This window comes from Phallusia mammillata, chromosome 4 (assembly GCF_965637545.1).
Source record: "Phallusia mammillata chromosome 4, kaPhaMamm4.hap1.1, whole genome shotgun sequence".
Taxonomy (NCBI): Eukaryota; Metazoa; Chordata; class Ascidiacea; order Phlebobranchia; family Ascidiidae; genus Phallusia; species Phallusia mammillata.
This window is the reverse complement of record NC_137255.1, coordinates 18,755,197-18,772,727: the sequence shown is the minus strand read 5'-3', so window position 1 is coordinate 18,772,727 and position 17,531 is coordinate 18,755,197. Positions and strand designations below refer to the sequence as shown.

Here is a 17,531-nt window from a genome sequence, read left to right as displayed (position 1 = left end):
TTTGCATACAGTTTGGCTATTAATAGTTCAAGCAAGAACACTGAGCTAAAATCGAAAGGACATTTTACTTATAGTTCGCGCGGACTGCAACATAACACGTGTCGCAACGTTTTCGTAAAAGTGAACAATGTACAGATACGAAGACAGCGGTGCCTTAAAACAAAAAAATTGGACACGAAAGCAAGTCCATCCAACAGCACTCAGTTCAGCAAATGGCAAACAAGCTGCACAATTAGCGCCGATAGGGGTGATAACCTTGCGAAGATGAACCAGTAGATTTTGCCGGACCGTAACCACCTCCTCCACCACTAGCGGCGTTGTTGCCACCGACTGACTGGTTCTGGTTGTTCATGTTGTTGGCAGCATTGCCGCTTCCCCCCATGCCACCGCCAGTGAGCATGTTGTTCGCTCCACCACCTTGCATGTTGCCATAATCTGCCCAACACAACAACGAAACATTCAAATAGTGCACGTGGTCACGGCAATGCAATAAACGCAAATGTGTATTTCTTCTCAAGATGCAATTAAACTCTGACGATTGGTATGTTGGAATAGTGGACTTACCGCCACCGCCATGTCGCATAGGTCCATAACCCGACTGATTTTGCTGGTAATTATTTCCGTAATTTCCCATGTTGCCTAGGAGTTGGAAACATATTTCGGTCAAATGTTCACATGCTACTTACACCCAGCACTACGAAACACATTTCCACAACACGAAAAATTCCACATAGATAGAAAAAGTGACAGGCTTTACACACACTGGAAAATCAGTGTAATAAACATGAGTTTAATATCAAGCAATGATTGACCAACCTGGGGCCTGAGGTCTCATACCGCCCTGACCAGCGTTGCCCATGTTGTTTTGCACTCCCCCCATCATTGCTGGATTGTTGTATCCTTGCATGTTGCCCCCCATATTTCCACCCATGTTGCCACCCATTTGGCCTCCCATGTTTCCACTGCCCATATTCCCACCCATGTTGCCTCCCATATTTCCACCCATGTTGCTTCCCATATTTCCGCCCATTTGTTGCTGGCCATAACCCTGGTTTCCATATCCATAACCTGAAAAAGAAACAAGTTTTAATACAACCCATAAGTTAAGTGGTGGGTCCATGCTTAAAGTTTAAAAACCACCACCCAGGGCAGTGTTTCCCAACTGGGGACTTGAATTTAAACCTGTGGTTTGTAAATAGACACTTTAGCTCTGCAATTGTATCCTGGGAATTTGATAAAATACCAAATTTTAAATAGTCTTTGTATGATTTATAATCTACTATGTAGTGTATTGGTGAGGAATGAGAATGATACGGAAATTTGTTAAGTGAGGAATTCATTGATCAAGGTTGGAAACCACAGGCTCAAGAGTTCACGAGACATGGGTTTATGTTGTGTAATAAATGTTGCTTTGTTTTTACTAATACTATTTTACCTCTTACACTACACAGGTTGCATATTTACCATAATTTTGGCTTCCACTGTTGTACTGCTGGGGATAAGCTGTAGGGAAATTTTGGTTGCCATAACCATATCCACCTGGCAAAAACATGATCATATAAGACTGCTCATATCTATTCTATCAGTCACTTCAACAGGATTTTAGTTTTGACTTACCCATCATTTGATTTCCCCCTCCCATCCAGTTTCCACCTGCTGAAGCACAGAAGTATTTGTTTATTCAATATTGCAGTGTTTGAATTATAAAAGCAAACTCAATATCTACATCTTCATAATTCTTCTTCATACACATTTCAGTGTACAGTACTACAAGTACAGTTTTATTAACAAACTTTAGCCCAGTGGTTCTAAACTATTTCATTATAATTATCCTGGATTACCAACAGATGCATTTTATTTAACCCTATTTAAAAACTGAAATTACCAGTAGCAACATGGACTAAAAAATAATATATATTGTAACTACCCTATGAAAACTGTCATATTATATTATTCCAGCCCCAGGTTAAGAACCACTTTAGCCAACCACCGTTTCCACTCAAAGCAAGAAAATCTGGAAAGGTGTTACCATAAATATATTTACCTTGACCACCCTGGTTGTAACCCATGTTACCACCTCCACCCATTGGACCACCCTGGTTGTAGTTCATTTGGTTTTGGCCGCCTTGGTACTGATTTGGCTGTAAAAAAGAACAAAACCTTGAATACTGATGAACACATAGATGCAGAAACAATGGACGGCATGCTTACCCCTCTCATGGCACTCATGTTTTCCCTCGATTCAGCCTTTTTGGCTTCGCACTATATGACAAACAGCAAACAATTAGTTTGGTGTTTTAGTTCTTATTTTCACCCTACTGTTTCTTTCCACTTAGTTGAAAGTTAAATAAATAGGCAAATTATACTTAGATATTCTAATGCAACATAGTGCTGATGTAAAAAGTATTATAATTGTAAATAACAACTGCAAGTCTTATTACTTAAAAAAATAGAAATAGTACTTACAAATGTAGATTTCTTACACTATGCCAAGTTGTAATGTATGTTAAGAATATTGTGTTTTATTTTGTTATGGATAGAAGAGATTTGATAGAAAAATATTTTAACTTGAAATTTTAGAAGACATTTTATGATATGTTATGTGCAATATGTATGATATTGTAATCCTTAGTTATATTATAAGATAGTGCCTAGTTTTAAATTGAAACTTATGTTTTGTTACTCCTAAGCCTATATAATTGTCTTAGATATCTAGTTTTTAGAAATAGGTAGAACTTTTTACAACATCTTGATTTACTACAGTGAGTTTTTGCGAACTATGTTACGCTTCAGTTTGAATCACTTGAATTATGTTTAGTAGAGGACATTTGGGAGATAAACATTTTTTAATATATGGCCACAGTAAATTTTAATGTATGATGTTAGATAATCTATATATGTACAACCATAAATACTATCAATTATAAGGATTTAATTTGTTCAAAACTAAACACACCCACAGTATGGACACTTGAATCCCATTTTTTGTGCTGGAACAACTAAAGGGGCCTTTTTTACTATCCTTGTTGTTTTTGCCTACTCCAATTACTTTGATGTTGAAATTTAACTTCAAAAAAGGCTAGGTCTGTGTTTTGTTAATGTTTGTGTGTTTATGTGTGTGCTGTGTGAGTGAACATCAAACAGAATAGAACCAACTTTTTTGTTGTTGATCGTGTGATAATGTAAGGCAATAGCTTGCTCTACTGAAGACTCATCTTCAAAAGTGACGAAACCAAACCCTGCCAGTGCAATTATTAACAGTTTACAAACAGAGCCATAATACACACACACACAAACTAATTAAACTGCATCAAACATTTAATTTACGGGCTACTGTATAATAGAAAATCTATGATAAAATCAACATATATATATGTATATATTTAGGACTACTTGTTATTTATAAATAAAAGGCCAGTTATTGATGGGCGGTAAAAAGGCATTCAAACGCTTACACACCTTTGTGGGGTTTGCTTGGGTCTGTTTTGCTCACGACAAATACCACTTCCAGCACCTGTGGGTAAAGATAAAATATTCTGTGTAACTTCACATTTTAAGCAATGACAGCCTATTTACATAATTAACCACGTTTTCACCAACTAAATATCACACACCGTTCCGTATTGGTCAAAATACTGTTTCACATCATTTTCTTTTGTATCCATTGAAATTCCACCAAGGAAAATCTTGTGTCCACGCTGATGTTCTCTTGCATTTTTCTTTTTTTGTTGCTGAATGTGTCGTGGTGTGCAGGGTTTGGGGTCAATCTAAAAATCATTTCACTTAAATTGATTTGTACACCCAACACTAACACCAACTTGAATGCCTGAATTAATTCAAATAACGAAACACTTGTATACTCATATTTGTTACTGAATATACAGTGCTTTGTTTTCAATGCATAACAAATTTATAAATGGAGACATAACTTGCATTTGAAAACTAAACATTTTAAATCACACAAATATAATGGTCTATTTGGTAATTACAAGCAACATGCTTAAAATTTCCTTTCACTCGGTAATAGTGTGGACTGTGGGCTAGGGTTCCTCTATTTCTCGTCATTTTCGTTTCTCATGAAACTCAAAATTGTAATTTAAGCCGATTTTCTATCAAAAACAAACAAAAAAATCTGATTGTTTCATTGCTTCGCTAGCAAACCAGCAAAAACCGAAGCAATTTTATAGATCTTACTCAACCAGGCGTGATTACTGCCTGGGAAAGGTGAAAGTTTAGTGGCCACACAGGTTAAAAATCGCTGTTTCAGGAGCAAAAGAAGAAAGTAATGTGCCCATTTCTTGAGAAGGAACTCTCTACTGTGGGCATGTTTTAGAGTTTTATTTAATAACAATACTTTTATTTGGTAACAATAAGGATCGCAAATATGCCGAAGTTGGTATTGGTTTTCTTACTTGTTTATTGTCCAACGTATGAGGTCGAGCCTTGAGTACATCTCCCACATTGTTGGGATCCATAAAAGTGACAAATCCAAAACCTCTCGAGTCGCCAGTTTCCTTGTCAGTCATTAAAACACAATCTTTGACAACACCAAAAGTGGAAAAATACTCTCGCAGGGCTTCTTCACTCGTGTTTCGGGATATTCCACCCACAAACATTTTTCTAAAAGTTATTGTTGTTAAACATAAATTTACCATACACTTTCAAAATGGTTTAACTGCAGTACTTACCCCGCTTCATCTGGTTTTTCGTTATACGACATTTTGTGAAGTCGAGAAAAAACAGCAAATGGCACTAAAAAGTTTCACAACGTAACTACAAAGAAGACAAGATAACAATTATAATTTATCTCAAGCCAAAGTAGCCGCTTTTTTTCACAAACAACACCGCAACACGAGGAATTTCTGACTAGCCTAAAAGTAATTGAAAATTGAAACAAGTGTACAAATCGATAATATAAAACGGATGAGCTAAACGTTATTTCCACGTTTCTGGAGAACAAGACTGCTGAAAACATCTAAAGATATGATAAAGTTTTGCGAGAATATTGTCCCGTAAAAGAATAAAGTTTAGTGTTAGAACCGTGAAAAATAATGTTAGAACAGTTTGAGAAAAAGCAATCCATAAAATAAAATTTTGCAGCTGGATATCCTCAAAATAAGTTGTACATTGCAGTGCTTGTTTTAATTGCTTCCTGTGTGGGAAGTAAGTGCGAGTAGCCAAATGTTGGCAGTTATGTTACTTTTTGTGACAACGAAGGTAAACTAAAGGTTCTGTTTGTGCAGTAGGCTACTACTTTTGAAGTAGGCCAACCGCAAACGTTTACTGCTCGGTTAGCGCAATGCAAACAAAGCGCAGTTAGAGTACAACAGCATTATATCGCTGCTACAAGTGTGCAGAGAATAATAGTTGGTAAATGCGGAATACCAGTCGCAAAGATTCTCTACAGTTAGGTTAGCACGTAAACAATAACATGTAATATTTCTGCTTTGGACATTAGGAAATAGATTGGACTCACAGCCGCAACTGCCCAATTTTACCAATGCTTGATTGCACAAAGCTTGAACACATGTTCCACTTTCAAGCAAACAAGCCCAAGGCAAAACGACTTGGTGGATGAATATGTATTTCAGGTGTTACTGGACGTAGTCAGATGCTTTGCTACAGTTTTTTCTGTTGTATCGTGTTACATAGCAGCAGTTTTAATGCTATTTGTTTGGTTAGCTTATGTAGGCTAATTTTGCATTTTGGATCGCTTAACAATAAACAATAACATGATGCTGTCAATGTCACGCGCTACATTAAGGAGGTACTCCACTTCAGCAAGATTTTACAACGAAAAGTTACGACCGACGTTGCCGGAGTGTCAATACAATCCTTGTACCTACAGGTAATCTTGCGATCAAATTCGATTGTAACTGTTTATTCACGTTTTATCAAGTTTGTTTCATAGCGGTCCCTCGTACAAAAAGATTCAAGACATTCGTTCAAAACACATGCCTCCATCTATCAAACCCGTTTATAGCGAACCGTTACTGCTCACTGAGGTAAATAACAGTTTAAATAAATATCTTAGATATCGAGCTTTTGGGGTTAAAACCCATTTAAGTTATCTATGAAGTTTTAGTAAATGCAAACAATTGTAAAACATGCACTGTATTATTGTGTGTATATTATTCAGACTTCTGACCATTTAATGTCTTTAAATGCATCCACACATCGAATAGCTATGACATTCCTGTTATAGGGTTGCAAACATTCATTTTTCGTGTAAACTTGGCGCCTGGTCCAGCCTATCTGATTTACAAGCAATCTCTACATGTTTCTCTTATAGGGAAAAATGCAGTGGCTGTGGGACGACAAGGGCCGGAGATATTTAGACATGTTTGCTGGAATTGTTACCGTATCGGTTGGCCACTGTCACCCCAAAGTAACCGACGCTTTGACGAGTCAAATGGGTAAACTGTGGCATACGACCACAAGCTACATGACATCGCCGATGTACGAATACGCCGAAAAACTTGCTGCTTTGATGCCTGGGGATCTCAAGGTAAAAGCGTGTAGTAATGTGTCGGGTAATAACAACATGTTTTTTTGCTGATGTCACTGTCTTATCAATAAGCGTCATGGGTTATTGAAGTACTATGGGGTGCAAAACGCTTTAAATGTTACCATGTTAAAGCCATTATGCACCTACTGCTCCACAGATTTGCTTTTTTACAAACAGCGGTTCGGAGGCAAATGACTTGGCAATGGCGTTGATACGCGAGCACACTAAAGCCTTTGACATAATTGCTCTGCGTAATTGCTATCATGGCGCGAGTCCCTATACTATCGGTTTAACGGCGAACGGCGGATGGAAACATGGATACGCTAACGGGTAGGAACATAAGCTTCAACCTAAGTTAGTGTTTTACTCACATTTAAGAATTATTAGTATTTACAAGCACAAAATTTCATTTCATAACCATCAATTTCTAATGTTGGGGTTTAGTAACAACGTATCAAATGTTTACTTACAGTTTTGGAATTCACCACACAATGAATCCAGACCCATACAAAGGCGTATGGGGTGGCGCCCACTGCCGAGATAGTCTCTCTCAAACTGACCGCAAGTGCGCATGCGCAGAAGGGGAGTGCCAGGCGTCACAGCATTACCTCGACCAACTTCAGGACGTATTGGATACAACTGTCGGAAAAAATGTGGCTGGATTTTTTGCTGAACCGATTCAAGGAGTCGGAGGTTCGGTGCAGTATCCAAAGGTGAGGATCGAATATTGATTCGCAATGTAAGTATTTACACGGACTTTTTTTTTTTTTTTTTTTAGTTGATACACTGGCCGTGTAAAGCAATACGTTGCGAATCGATACCTGACGTGACTGATACTTGGTTTATTTTTTATTGGTTTGTTGCTTGACAAATAACAATCAAATTGTTCTGATCGATGGGGAAACATATGTACAAAGTCCTAATTGAATTTTTGGGACATGGTTAGCAATCATTTTACGACGGTATTCTTCAAGCAATATTTTTCCTAGGGATTCCTTAAAGGCGCCTACGAGAAAATTCGAGCAAAGGGCGGGCTGTGCGTTGCAGACGAAGTCCAAACTGGTTTCGGACGACTCGGCTCCCATATGTGGGGATTCGAGAGTCACGGTGTCATGCCCGATGTTGTCACAATGGCAAAGGGAATCGGAAATGGTTTCCCTATAGGAGCGGTTGTGACCACTCCTGAAGTAGCACGCTCCTTTGCCGTCGCCAGCCACTTGAACACATTTGGCGGCAACCCGCTTTCGTGCACTGTGGCTAGCAAGGTCCTTGACGTTATCAAGGAGGAAGGCATTCAAAAGAATTGTGAAGTTTTGGGTGCAAAACTTATTACAGAGTTATCAAAGTTTCGTGATGAGTTCGAGGTGGTGGGTGATGTAAGAGGTAAAGGTCTTATGTTGGGTATTGAGTTGGTGGCCGACAAGGAAACTCGCGCACCTCTGGACAATCCCACTGTCGGCCGGATTTGGAACGACATGAAAGATATGGGACTTATTGTGGGCCGAGGCGGGTTGAACTTGAACGTGTTACGAGTGAAACCTCCAATGTGCATTAATGAACATGATGTTGACTTCACGATTGCTGTGATGAAACAGGCCTTTGAAAACCATGCACAAAGTATCTAAATGCAACGACCAAATAAACCAGTAATGATGCTAAGATGTTTTTGTAATGTACACGATGCATCTGACAATTTTCCTCAATGAAATCGCAAATATAGCTGTCATCATCGCTTTTCATGTTATATGGTGTGGTTGAAGTGAATACAAATTCATCATTTTTCAGTAATTTACATATTTATGCATTTTCTTTTATTTTGTAATTTTTTTCGGGGGCAGAAACGTCTGGGTCTTCAAACATGCCCCCTTTACCACATAAAGGGTCTATAGTCTAAAACAGCAAGTGATACAAAGCTGTAGAGATTTTGAATGTCCTTTTTTGTGTAATTTGGATATTGTTTATTAATTTTTATTGTTTTTAGGTGTAGGCTGCGCAACTGGTTAGGTTACATTTGCAGAAAAAAATGGAAATAAAAAACTGTGGCAACACACAATAACCTAATAACCAAATCTGCAGTACTTCTGGTATAACACAATAACTTGCATCATATTGATCAATAACGACGTTTTCTTTGTTGTTGTCCTAAAATCGACACCTTTGTTAGATTTGTGACTGTGAGTCTAAGCCAGGGTTTCCCAAACTTTTTTGGTCTGTGGCCCAAATGTCTATTTAATAGCGATTCGTGGCCCACCACGTGCTGTAAATTTGGGCACAAAAAAAAAAAAAAAAACTTAAAAACAGGCGAAATGGTTTCTAGCAATTTATTTTTAATGAGATACATGCTCCTGAAACTTGGCAACAAGATTCGGAATTCTTTGCAAAAATTACGTTTTTCAAAACAAAGCGCATAATATCTACTGTATAACAAAACAGTAGAATCTCAAATGGCTCTGTGGTCCGTTGAAATGTCTTGGTGGCCTATAGTACTGGGCCATGGCCCACAGTTTGGGAACCACTGGTCTAAGCAGATGAAACGATAGTCTTTATAGATCAAGGTAAATCATAGCATTTTTGTCATCAAGATAAGACATTTGACCGGGTAGGAATGCCGCACCAACTTCCTCACGCAAACACTGACTGGATTCGTAAACAACTCAACAGTATAAGACTAGCAACATGTCTGTCAACATGTTATTTTTTTCCAATCGCGACAACGAATGACTCAAACATGACTGTAAATCTGTTTGTTTCATCTGTTATGGCAGCAAACAAAATCACCAAGGCAATATTAAATCAAACGGAGCCAAAACCACAAAATCAAAACCGCTCGTTTGATATCGGGACCTATTCCCTGGAAAAAACAACCACACAAAAAAACTTCTTAACAATCTTTGCTTTGTTCCAGGCATACACGGGAAGACGAATCGCTGCTTTGTCTTCTGTATAAACGTTTGCAAACATTTTTCAAATGGCTTTCCTGCCTCCCACCTCCCGAAGGCAGTATTCCCTAAGATTTTTTCCTGCTCCCAACGTGATTCATCACAGCGAGACACAACAAACTCGATAATTATGAAAGTAGTAAATGAAGTAAATTACCTCTAACACGAACGCCCATGCATCAGCGAATTCTACGAATTAGCTCTGGATTTTGAAGATTTTTTCCTCAACATAAAAGCCAAGTGAGATATAAATTAAACAAAGCAGATGATTTGACTTTAATATAAGCAAACAGTCTAAAATGAAACTGTTAACCGGCATCTATAAAACAGGGTCGGGGTGTCTATGTTTAGCAGTCTCCTCAAGGAGAGGACCTTGCTCGTATGTGCGATGTTTCCGGAGCATAAGACGATTAGGACGGGATTTTTCAAACTTGTGAAAAAAATCGTTGTCTGAAAATATATGGCTCTTGGAGTTTCCCGGTTAATTAGTTTTCTGGTTTATCAATTTTACGGTATCGTACATGCTAATATTACATTTCATGAAAACGGCTTTCTCCCAATAAGTTTGTTAAGTACAGCTAAAATTCTTTGGCCAGATGCGGGTGCTGAGGAGCAGCAAAAAGTTTCCAAGTCTGACGGAGAGGTTAATAAGTAACTTGCTGTTCAAACAAAGTCCTCGACAATTTAACAATAAGTTGTGACTTGTAAAGCAAGGAATATTAAACATAGTTTGGACAAAATGTTTGATTTTGATGATTTTGGTAGAAAATCTTTTTTCATTTAGTAACAAAATTGCACTTTTGGGTTATATTTTTCATGCTGATAACCGTGATAGTTAAGTTTGGATGCTTTTGTGTTTTTAGCCAGTTAGATAAATTGTCGATACTGGTTCAGCTAACTTAACACCACGATGCAGCTACAATAAGGCAAATGCTTTAACTGAGTTTCAAGGAGTCAATAATGGGTCTCAAAATGTTGGTTTCTATACTCAGTTTGGCCTCAACGCTTATAGGAGCACAAGCAAAATACAGTAAGTGATATTTGAAAGCTGTGTAACACCAGCATTTATCAACCCTTGTTGGAAATGACAATTTATGTAAGTAATGTTGACCTTTTTTGATAAAATGTTTCACAGGTATGGAAAAACCGATACTAACCAAAATAAACGGCTATTCGCAAAGTAACCTCATACAGTTTAACATTTCTCTCAATGACCCTCTATGCGAAAATCAATTGCTCAACTACGCAATAAACTTGGAAAAACTTAAGAGTACGTATAAATGTGCATTTTGTGGACCTAAATTAAAGTAACATCAAAAATACTTTTTCTGATCTACTGTAGAACGTAAAACCGAATGCAACCAGGCATCTTTTTCACTATGGAAAAACAAACATTCACGATGGCACAAAACCAAAGAGCTTCAAAATCAGAAGGTAAGAAATGTTACATTCAAACTTATTTAAAACCTTCTGTGTTTTGCTTGCTCTCGCATTTAAGTTGATGAAATAAATTCTTCTGTCGCAATAAACCCATCGCCAACCTATACATTTTACTTTCTTCCTAACTACTTCTTCTTCTAAAGCAAACGGTTTTATGTTTACAGTGCAACACCACGGAAACCTTCAACGGTTTACATTCTAGTTTTAATTACTGCCTCGTAGTGTTCTATACCCTGGCAGGCAATAGAAGCAAAAATGCCTTTTTGCAATTTACCACGAAAAAAAGTACGTATTTTCAGTGGCTTTGACAATTTCTGTTGGTAAGACAATACGCTTGTTATTTCCTCCGTAGGTGACCGTCCGCAAAAGACGCGAGTAAAAGCCGTGAACCTGAAACCAATGATATCTTGGCGTCCGCGCAAGGAGTGGATGAAACGCAATGTCTCATACGAGCTTGAAGCACGGTAAGAAAAAAACGAAACTTATTCATAACAAACTACTGACAAATGGAAAATGGACATTTGCTTTTTTAGTGACACAAGTTTAGGATCAACCAAAGCAAGTTGGGTTTCGCGGGATTGCAAGGTGGAGAACTTTACGCAAGGACTTCGATGTTTTCCTCCTCTTCCGTACATATTTTGCGGTAGACACATGAATTAGGATTTCTGCTCAAAAAAATATTATGTCGTGTAATTGAAAACTAAAGTTTAAACTCAATGTAACGTAGCAGTAGTGCGACACACAACCTTAGAGTAGCGTTGATAATACCAGCGATTGTACAAACGCTGGTATGCAAATCATGTATGTACATTAATATCAGTACAAAGTAACGTATCCGTTAAAAGTTGCTAATTTTGATACAAATCAAGTCGCCGTTTTACCCTCACTTTGCTTTTCAGCCCGTTTTCGTTTGAGAGCTGTAATTCAGATGGAAAATTCCCCTCCCCTTGAGAACTGCGACTGTACCACATGTCATTGTTCATCATACGCAAACACGGACAAATTTTGTGTCACGGAAAAAAGTAAGCCGTTGTAGAGTTGTTAATTATAAATTCTGTTGAGTGGTTTTGTAGAGGAACCTCGGACTGAATAATGTGGTTTTTGTAGAGGAACCTCGGACTGAAAATTTGGACGTTTGTGAAAACAAATGGCTAATTTTAACGGGCGCCACAATAAATGTTCAAGCTATGGTCCTTCCTGCGGTTCGTTGACTGCAATCGCTTTGTTGCTACAATCGTGTTTGTTTTTTCGTATTGCGCCCTTATCTTTTTCTCGCCTTTTTTCGTGGTTTTAATCAGCGCCATACCTGCCGGTCTGCATTTGCAGTCCTGTAAGACAGAGGATAGGCTTTTTGTGGTTGGTCTGGGTGTGTGCGTTTTTTGTATTTTTTGCTTTTATCCCGCTTTTTATTTTGTTTTTAGAAACTGATGATGCTTTTTATAGCGAAATGCATTTGTTTTGATAAAACAAATAAAACATAGCGACAGATTTAGTGGTTTTTCACACTGAATTTTCTTCAAATTCTGTTGAATCAGGTTTTTTTTTCAAAATAATCTAAGCCCGAATCCGGCCCGAAAATCCGGCCTGACTTACAACTCTGTGTTAAATAAAAGAGGAGTTAAATAAAATTTCTGCATTGTAAAACGTTAAATCTTGTTCAACGCAGGCACATTCAGTCAGCCTGAAATTACAATAAGTGGTGTGCAATCGACGTCGTTGGATGTGAACATTCGTCTTCCCAAGGACACATCAATCACTTGTCAATTTCCGAACACGAACTTTAATGTGTATGTGAAAGACATAAGCGGTACGTTGTCCCGCTATAGTAAAGCACCTGCATGTTATATCGTTTGCAAGCTGTCAAGTCTATGTTCATTGTTTAGAATCGACAGATCCGAAGATCTGTGACACCTTAGCTCCCAAAGTCGAAAATGGATTTGATCAAGATAAAGATGATACAGCGTCACCAACAAATCAAGTAAATAAAACACAGTTATAAGTTTCAAGTAGTTTAAACAAACAATATATCATCCATGTTTTAGTCGAATTGCAACGGAGATCGCGCGATACAATCCTTCGATTTTCAACATTTAAAGCCCTCAACAAAATACTGCGTGTTTGGACTTTACAAGGTGAACGATGTGACAGTAATCATGCCAACGAGTGGCATTGATTATCTACAAGTCACTACGAAGAGAGGTAAGCCTATAAGTTTATGTCTCTCAACCTGTGGTAGGCATACTTCTGGTGGTACGTGATCAGCTTTTTGAAATTCTGCTATAATCACTCAAACTACTGTCGCAAAGACAAGTCAAACTACTGTCGCAAAGACAAACCACCGCAATGATTTATTTGACTCCTTACTGCATGTATTGGTTGAACGGCATTTATGCCATCACTATCGCTGTATGACCTGTGGACCGGTTGTAAAATGACACAGAAGACTTGTCGGGCAAAACGACATTTCGAATTTGGATCTGGGTTTCCAAGTGGTATCCGGTCCCATCTGATCAACCCTTGTATTGGACGAACGGGTACATCTCTTGATCCCCCGTTTGAATCAAATTGAGGTGGTACGCACTACTATGGTACTAGATCAGTGAGAGGTTGAGAAACACTGGTCTAAGTAAAGCAATATACCAAAGCAAGAAAGTTTATGGGGCAACAGAGCTGTGAAATATAACTTTAAAGATCCTACGAGTTTTCTTCTAACTGGTGCATCACTTACTTAAAAGGAAAATGTGTTGTTTCCTTTCGAATTTAGCGTACTACATAAAAAAATAAAAACGCTATAATCAAACGGTATTTAAAAGTAGGCTTGATGCAGTCTTTTTTATAAATCAGATTTATTAAAAAGTGGAGACACTCTCAGGCTAGAAATTGTTTCGAGGTTGAAAAACCTTTTCTTGCCTTTACACAATATCTTCCAATTTCATCATTTTTATTTTTACATTTAGATAATGTGACGATCATTGTCAGTGCGGGAATCGCGGTGGCAATAGCATTGACTGCAGCTGTGTTTTTCATTGCTTACAAGCTCAACGACTTTTATGAAAACTTTAAATCGTTTGTATACGGGGATATACCTGAATTTATCGTGAGTAAAATTGACGTTTGTTTTAAATACTAGTGTAAAAAGGCCTGAACCAAACTTCTAATTTGTATTAAACGATGTTTTGTAAAGCGTTAGGCAAAATTACAGTAGCAGAGTATACGCATGGTTATATGTGCTATTATGTTAGTCGATTATACGCTTGTGTTGTATTTCAGAAGAAGAGCATATCAGACGATCCAAATTTTCAGGACATAAATGGCAATGAGAACTGCGACACGTATCGGTTAGATTTATATTTATGATTTTTTTATAAAAAAACAAATACTATATATTTAAGCGACCGTTTTACTTAAAGCAGAAGTTATGAAGATGATCGAAAGCCTGAGGTAGTGGATAAACTTGAAGTTAGCCTAACTGGTAAGTGATGTGTGAAGTTGTATACTTTGGATAGGACTTTTCAGCCTATGCAGCACCGCATGGGTGCAAAATGAACGCTACGCACGTATCCATTTACGTAAAGTTGGCGTCTGTAGACAAACCTTTAACAACATACACTGCAATAAAACGTCCAAATAGAAGAAGATGTTAGAAAAATCTATGGTTTAACAGATTTATTTATTTTGTGAGACTGTTCCTATGCTGACCGTTTTCTTTCCGTTTCGGCGTCGGTCATTACATCGATACGTATGATTTATCAATGTGGTTTCTTTCCTATTATCAGAAACCTTGAAAACCGACATATGTAGTTTTATTGTTGCCTCTCTAAAATGACCTTACATGACCTGTATTAGAATATGAGATCTGGTTTTGGGTCATCCACTTTCAGTTTCTGCCTAAGGGCAACACGATTGACCTACATACAATGTAGTGCTTCTTAAAGCAGAGTCAAGAATGTGGTTTCTCATAACCCGCAAAACACTGCTGTTATTTTTGATCGTTGATATGTAGCGTGGATATATGTGTTTTTTTGCGGCTCACTTGGAGTATACACTCATGCACGTTGAAGGCGATTTTTAACGACATTACACCTTGGAACTGTTTGTTAGATTAAAGCAGAAGCCGTTTTGACGGTGTAACAAAAGTTTTTTTTTAAGTTACAACTTTTATGTATTGTTTCAGTTGGAAGTCTATTTACCCGAACCGAAGATACCACAACCACAGAAATTCATCCCCCATTTAACAAGTAAATATTATATTTGTCGAAAACAATAGATATTCACGTCCGTCGGTTTCCTTATAGTATAAAGTCTAAAATATGTGAGGGAAACTCCGTTTGTTAGGGAAACTCAGGCCTTTGTTCAGTCGCTTTGTGCTGGTAGTTATAACCTAGGGCTAGCATAGAATTTGTTTGCAGAGAAATCAATTATAGCGACCTGTATGGCAAGCTCCAACTTGTCGCAAGTAAATAAGTACCTTGTTTTTATTTATTTTTAGACCGTCTTTTGAATCAGAAGCACAACCGTATATCCCGAAACCAACACCGGGGGGTAAGCATTAGTTTCTTGGATTGTACCAGAATACATAACATATATTATACATGTTCGCTTTACAATGAAATGTTGCCACCATTAAAGTCATATTTGCGCTGCAACGACTGGCAAACCAGACGGTGTAGCGTTGTTTGCACATCGTTTTTACGTGGAACTGGCGATGAAGCCGTCCATTGGGAAAGCCTTATTGTTTATTTCTGATCACCTTGTGAGACGCAAGCGGAATTACCCTATCGGCAAAGAAAAATAGTCAGTTTGGTACTGTCGTAACATCGACAATGGGTGTTTTTTCCTTTAGTGTTATGTGTGTCAATCGATTACTCACTATTTAGTGTGATAGAAAACAATGAAAGACTGTTTGATGATGTGATAATCGGCATTTCTTTCATCCAAAGATATTTGTAATATTTTGTTACTTTTATTAGGGAAGATTCCATAATAACAAATACGTCTTTAACAGAATCCCCCACAAGTACTCCGTGCGCTGCGCAAAATAGTGGCGAATGCTTCATTTCGGATGAGGATCCACCACTTGTGCACTTCAGAAAAGGGAGCGTTCCTCCCTCTATAAGTCAGGCAGATAATGAAGCTTTGCCTGAAATTCCAGTGACTGCTTCAAGTCATCAAACAGAAAGTTCATCATCCGAAAACTTATCCGACTCATCAGTACCTCGTGACGAACCTACACTGGATCCAAAGAGACGGTCTTGTGATTCTGATAACACGCCGAACTACAGTGTGCTGGCTAATAGTGATTCAACAGAAACTGAACTGGTGATAATGAATAGAGCGGTCTCGTGTCAGATGATAAACGCCAAATTGGACCGCAACGTCGAAATGAATGTCAACGAAAACTTGCCGCTTTTGAAAGATCCCGATTTTACTATTGGCAAGTTCGTGCCTTTTCAGAGACCGGAATTGGGATTGACTGGTGATTGCGAGCCAGGGTCGTACATATTTAAGTGAAACACCAACCTCCGAACTTTTTTCTTTTAACAAAATAGCCTCAAGTGAGCTGTACTGACGGTGAAGGAAATATGTACGAGAGCTAAACAATACACACCTGTACATTATCATATTCGTTTTTATGTTCCTTGTGGAAGTATCATACTGATTCAAAGAATTCCAACCCAAATCATACCTTACTGTTTTGTTGATGTTGTTATCTGTTACTTTTCTTCGAAGTTACTTTTTGTTTACCAGTCGTGTTCTTATGCTGTATACGTCTGCTTGCTGTGACGTGTCTTATCGAAACCTGTTTTGTCCCAATAAAATAAAAAACGTTTGGGATTTGAAAAAGTGAGACATGTAAAAAATTGCTTTCACATGGCTTATAAAAAGTTAAGGAGTAGTAAGATAATGCTAGTTTTCAAAATTATTCGAAACTTAGAGCAACCTAAGCCATTATCTTTCTTTCGCACATACCCAATTTTCATGACACAATAAGCAATATGCTTGCAAAAAAATAAAATTGTCATTGACTTGACAAAAAAATGGATATATGGATTAAAAAACTATAAATTTGCTGGTGTCAATAAACAAATTTTACTTTCTCATGTGCATTTTAGCTGGAGCTCCTTTGCACACAAACATTTACATTACTGTGCTAACAATTTTTCCTTTGTCAGGATTTGACAAATGCGGGGAAAGGTGTTTTGTGACATAAGTAAATCACGCGGCCACGGTGTGACATGTCAACAACTAGCATATGGCGCCTCAAATCCAAGGTTGGAATTGATTTCGGAATATCAGTTTACCTTCGTATAATATCCAACGAACTGCGATGACACTACATTGTTTGTTTTTTGCTCACTACATTGTTTGCCTTTTCGACAAAAGAAATTAAAAATTTGTAAGGATTATAGATTGCTTGCACAAAATGAAACCTTTTAGCAAAAACACGGACCGAGACATGTTTTTTCGTTCCTAAACACAGCAAGTATAACGCTCCAAGGGCGCTGTTAAAGCTTCATCTCTGTAAAGTGTAAACACTCCAAATCAAACTGGTATTGTCCCGTGGTGCAACCGATTGTTTGTTTAATTACGTTTTTGTCGGTGACCAGGTGGTATCGGTTCGAGTATTTTTTATTTGGCAAAGT

The 17,531-nt window shown here is 37.8% G+C and overlaps 3 protein-coding genes across 7 annotated transcripts; 2 read left to right on the top strand and 1 right to left on the bottom strand.

The window, feature by feature from the left end:
* Positions 1 to 46: 46 nt before the first annotated feature.
* Positions 47 to 4,846, bottom strand: LOC145223807 (uncharacterized). 4 transcript variants are annotated; one of them, XM_080090195.1, is made up of 12 exons: positions 4,689 to 4,846; positions 4,413 to 4,620; positions 3,615 to 3,767; positions 3,460 to 3,514; positions 3,157 to 3,239; positions 2,212 to 2,262; positions 2,045 to 2,141; positions 1,618 to 1,653; positions 1,465 to 1,539; positions 817 to 1,068; positions 565 to 639; positions 47 to 435 (listed from the first exon to the last, which is right to left on the bottom strand). In XM_080090195.1, exons 1-12 carry the CDS (start codon positions 4,718 to 4,720, stop codon positions 233 to 235), a joined length of 1,320 nt encoding a protein of 439 aa, XP_079946321.1. In that variant the 5' UTR covers positions 4,721 to 4,846; the 3' UTR covers positions 47 to 232. The 4 variants fall into 4 exon arrangements, with proteins under 4 accessions (XP_079946321.1, XP_079946319.1, XP_079946318.1 ...); XM_080090193.1 differs by having other exon boundaries at positions 1,618 to 1,656; positions 4,689 to 4,802; XM_080090192.1 differs by having other exon boundaries at positions 47 to 639; positions 1,618 to 1,656; positions 4,689 to 4,803.
* An 814-nt stretch (positions 4,847 to 5,660) lies between these two features.
* On the top strand, positions 5,661 to 8,300 carry LOC145225195 (alanine--glyoxylate aminotransferase 2, mitochondrial-like). Its single transcript, XM_080091875.1, has 6 exons — positions 5,661 to 5,848; positions 5,912 to 6,005; positions 6,293 to 6,508; positions 6,666 to 6,838; positions 6,981 to 7,221; positions 7,498 to 8,300. Exons 1-6 carry the CDS (start codon positions 5,733 to 5,735, stop codon positions 8,131 to 8,133), a joined length of 1,476 nt encoding a protein of 491 aa, XP_079948001.1. The 5' UTR covers positions 5,661 to 5,732; the 3' UTR covers positions 8,134 to 8,300.
* Positions 8,301 to 12,622: 4,322 nt separating this feature from the next.
* LOC145224993 (uncharacterized) lies at positions 12,623 to 16,722 on the top strand. 2 transcript variants are annotated; one of them, XM_080091636.1, is made up of 9 exons: positions 12,623 to 12,694; positions 12,771 to 12,865; positions 12,930 to 13,086; positions 13,845 to 13,984; positions 14,158 to 14,225; positions 14,301 to 14,359; positions 15,062 to 15,125; positions 15,377 to 15,429; positions 15,893 to 16,722. In XM_080091636.1, the coding sequence occupies exons 3-9, from the start codon at positions 13,041 to 13,043 to the stop codon at positions 16,396 to 16,398; spliced, it is 936 nt and encodes a 311-aa protein (XP_079947762.1). In that variant the 5' UTR covers positions 12,623 to 12,694; positions 12,771 to 12,865; positions 12,930 to 13,040; the 3' UTR covers positions 16,399 to 16,722. The 2 variants fall into 2 exon arrangements, with proteins under 2 accessions (XP_079947762.1, XP_079947761.1); XM_080091635.1 differs by having other exon boundaries at positions 14,298 to 14,359.
* The last annotated feature ends 809 nt before the right edge of the window (positions 16,723 to 17,531 follow it).

Coding starts and splice junctions, on each gene's coding strand:
- LOC145224993 (XM_080091635.1), top strand. CDS start 13,041: ATGCCAACGAGTGGCATTGATTATCTACAAGTCACTACGAAGAGAG. Junction 14,226..14,297: donor GAGAACTGCGACACGTATCG/GTTAGATTTATA, acceptor TTTTACTTAAAG/CAGAAGTTATGAAGATGATC. Junction 14,360..15,061: donor ACTTGAAGTTAGCCTAACTG/GTAAGTGATGTG, acceptor GTATTGTTTCAG/TTGGAAGTCTATTTACCCGA.
- LOC145223807 (XM_080090192.1), bottom strand. CDS start 4,720: ATGTCGTATAACGAAAAACCAGATGAAGCGGG. Junction 4,621..4,688: donor GAAAAACCAGATGAAGCGGG/GTAAGTACTGCA, acceptor AATAACTTTTAG/AAAAATGTTTGTGGGTGGAA. Junction 640..816: donor TATGAGACCTCAGGCCCCAG/GTTGGTCAATCA, acceptor TCCAACTCCTAG/GCAACATGGGAAATTACGGA.
- LOC145225195 (XM_080091875.1), top strand. CDS start 5,733: ATGATGCTGTCAATGTCACGCGCTACATTAAGGAGGTACTCCACTTCA. Junction 6,006..6,292: donor AACCGTTACTGCTCACTGAG/GTAAATAACAGT, acceptor TTTCTCTTATAG/GGAAAAATGCAGTGGCTGTG. Junction 7,222..7,497: donor GTTCGGTGCAGTATCCAAAG/GTGAGGATCGAA, acceptor TATTTTTCCTAG/GGATTCCTTAAAGGCGCCTA.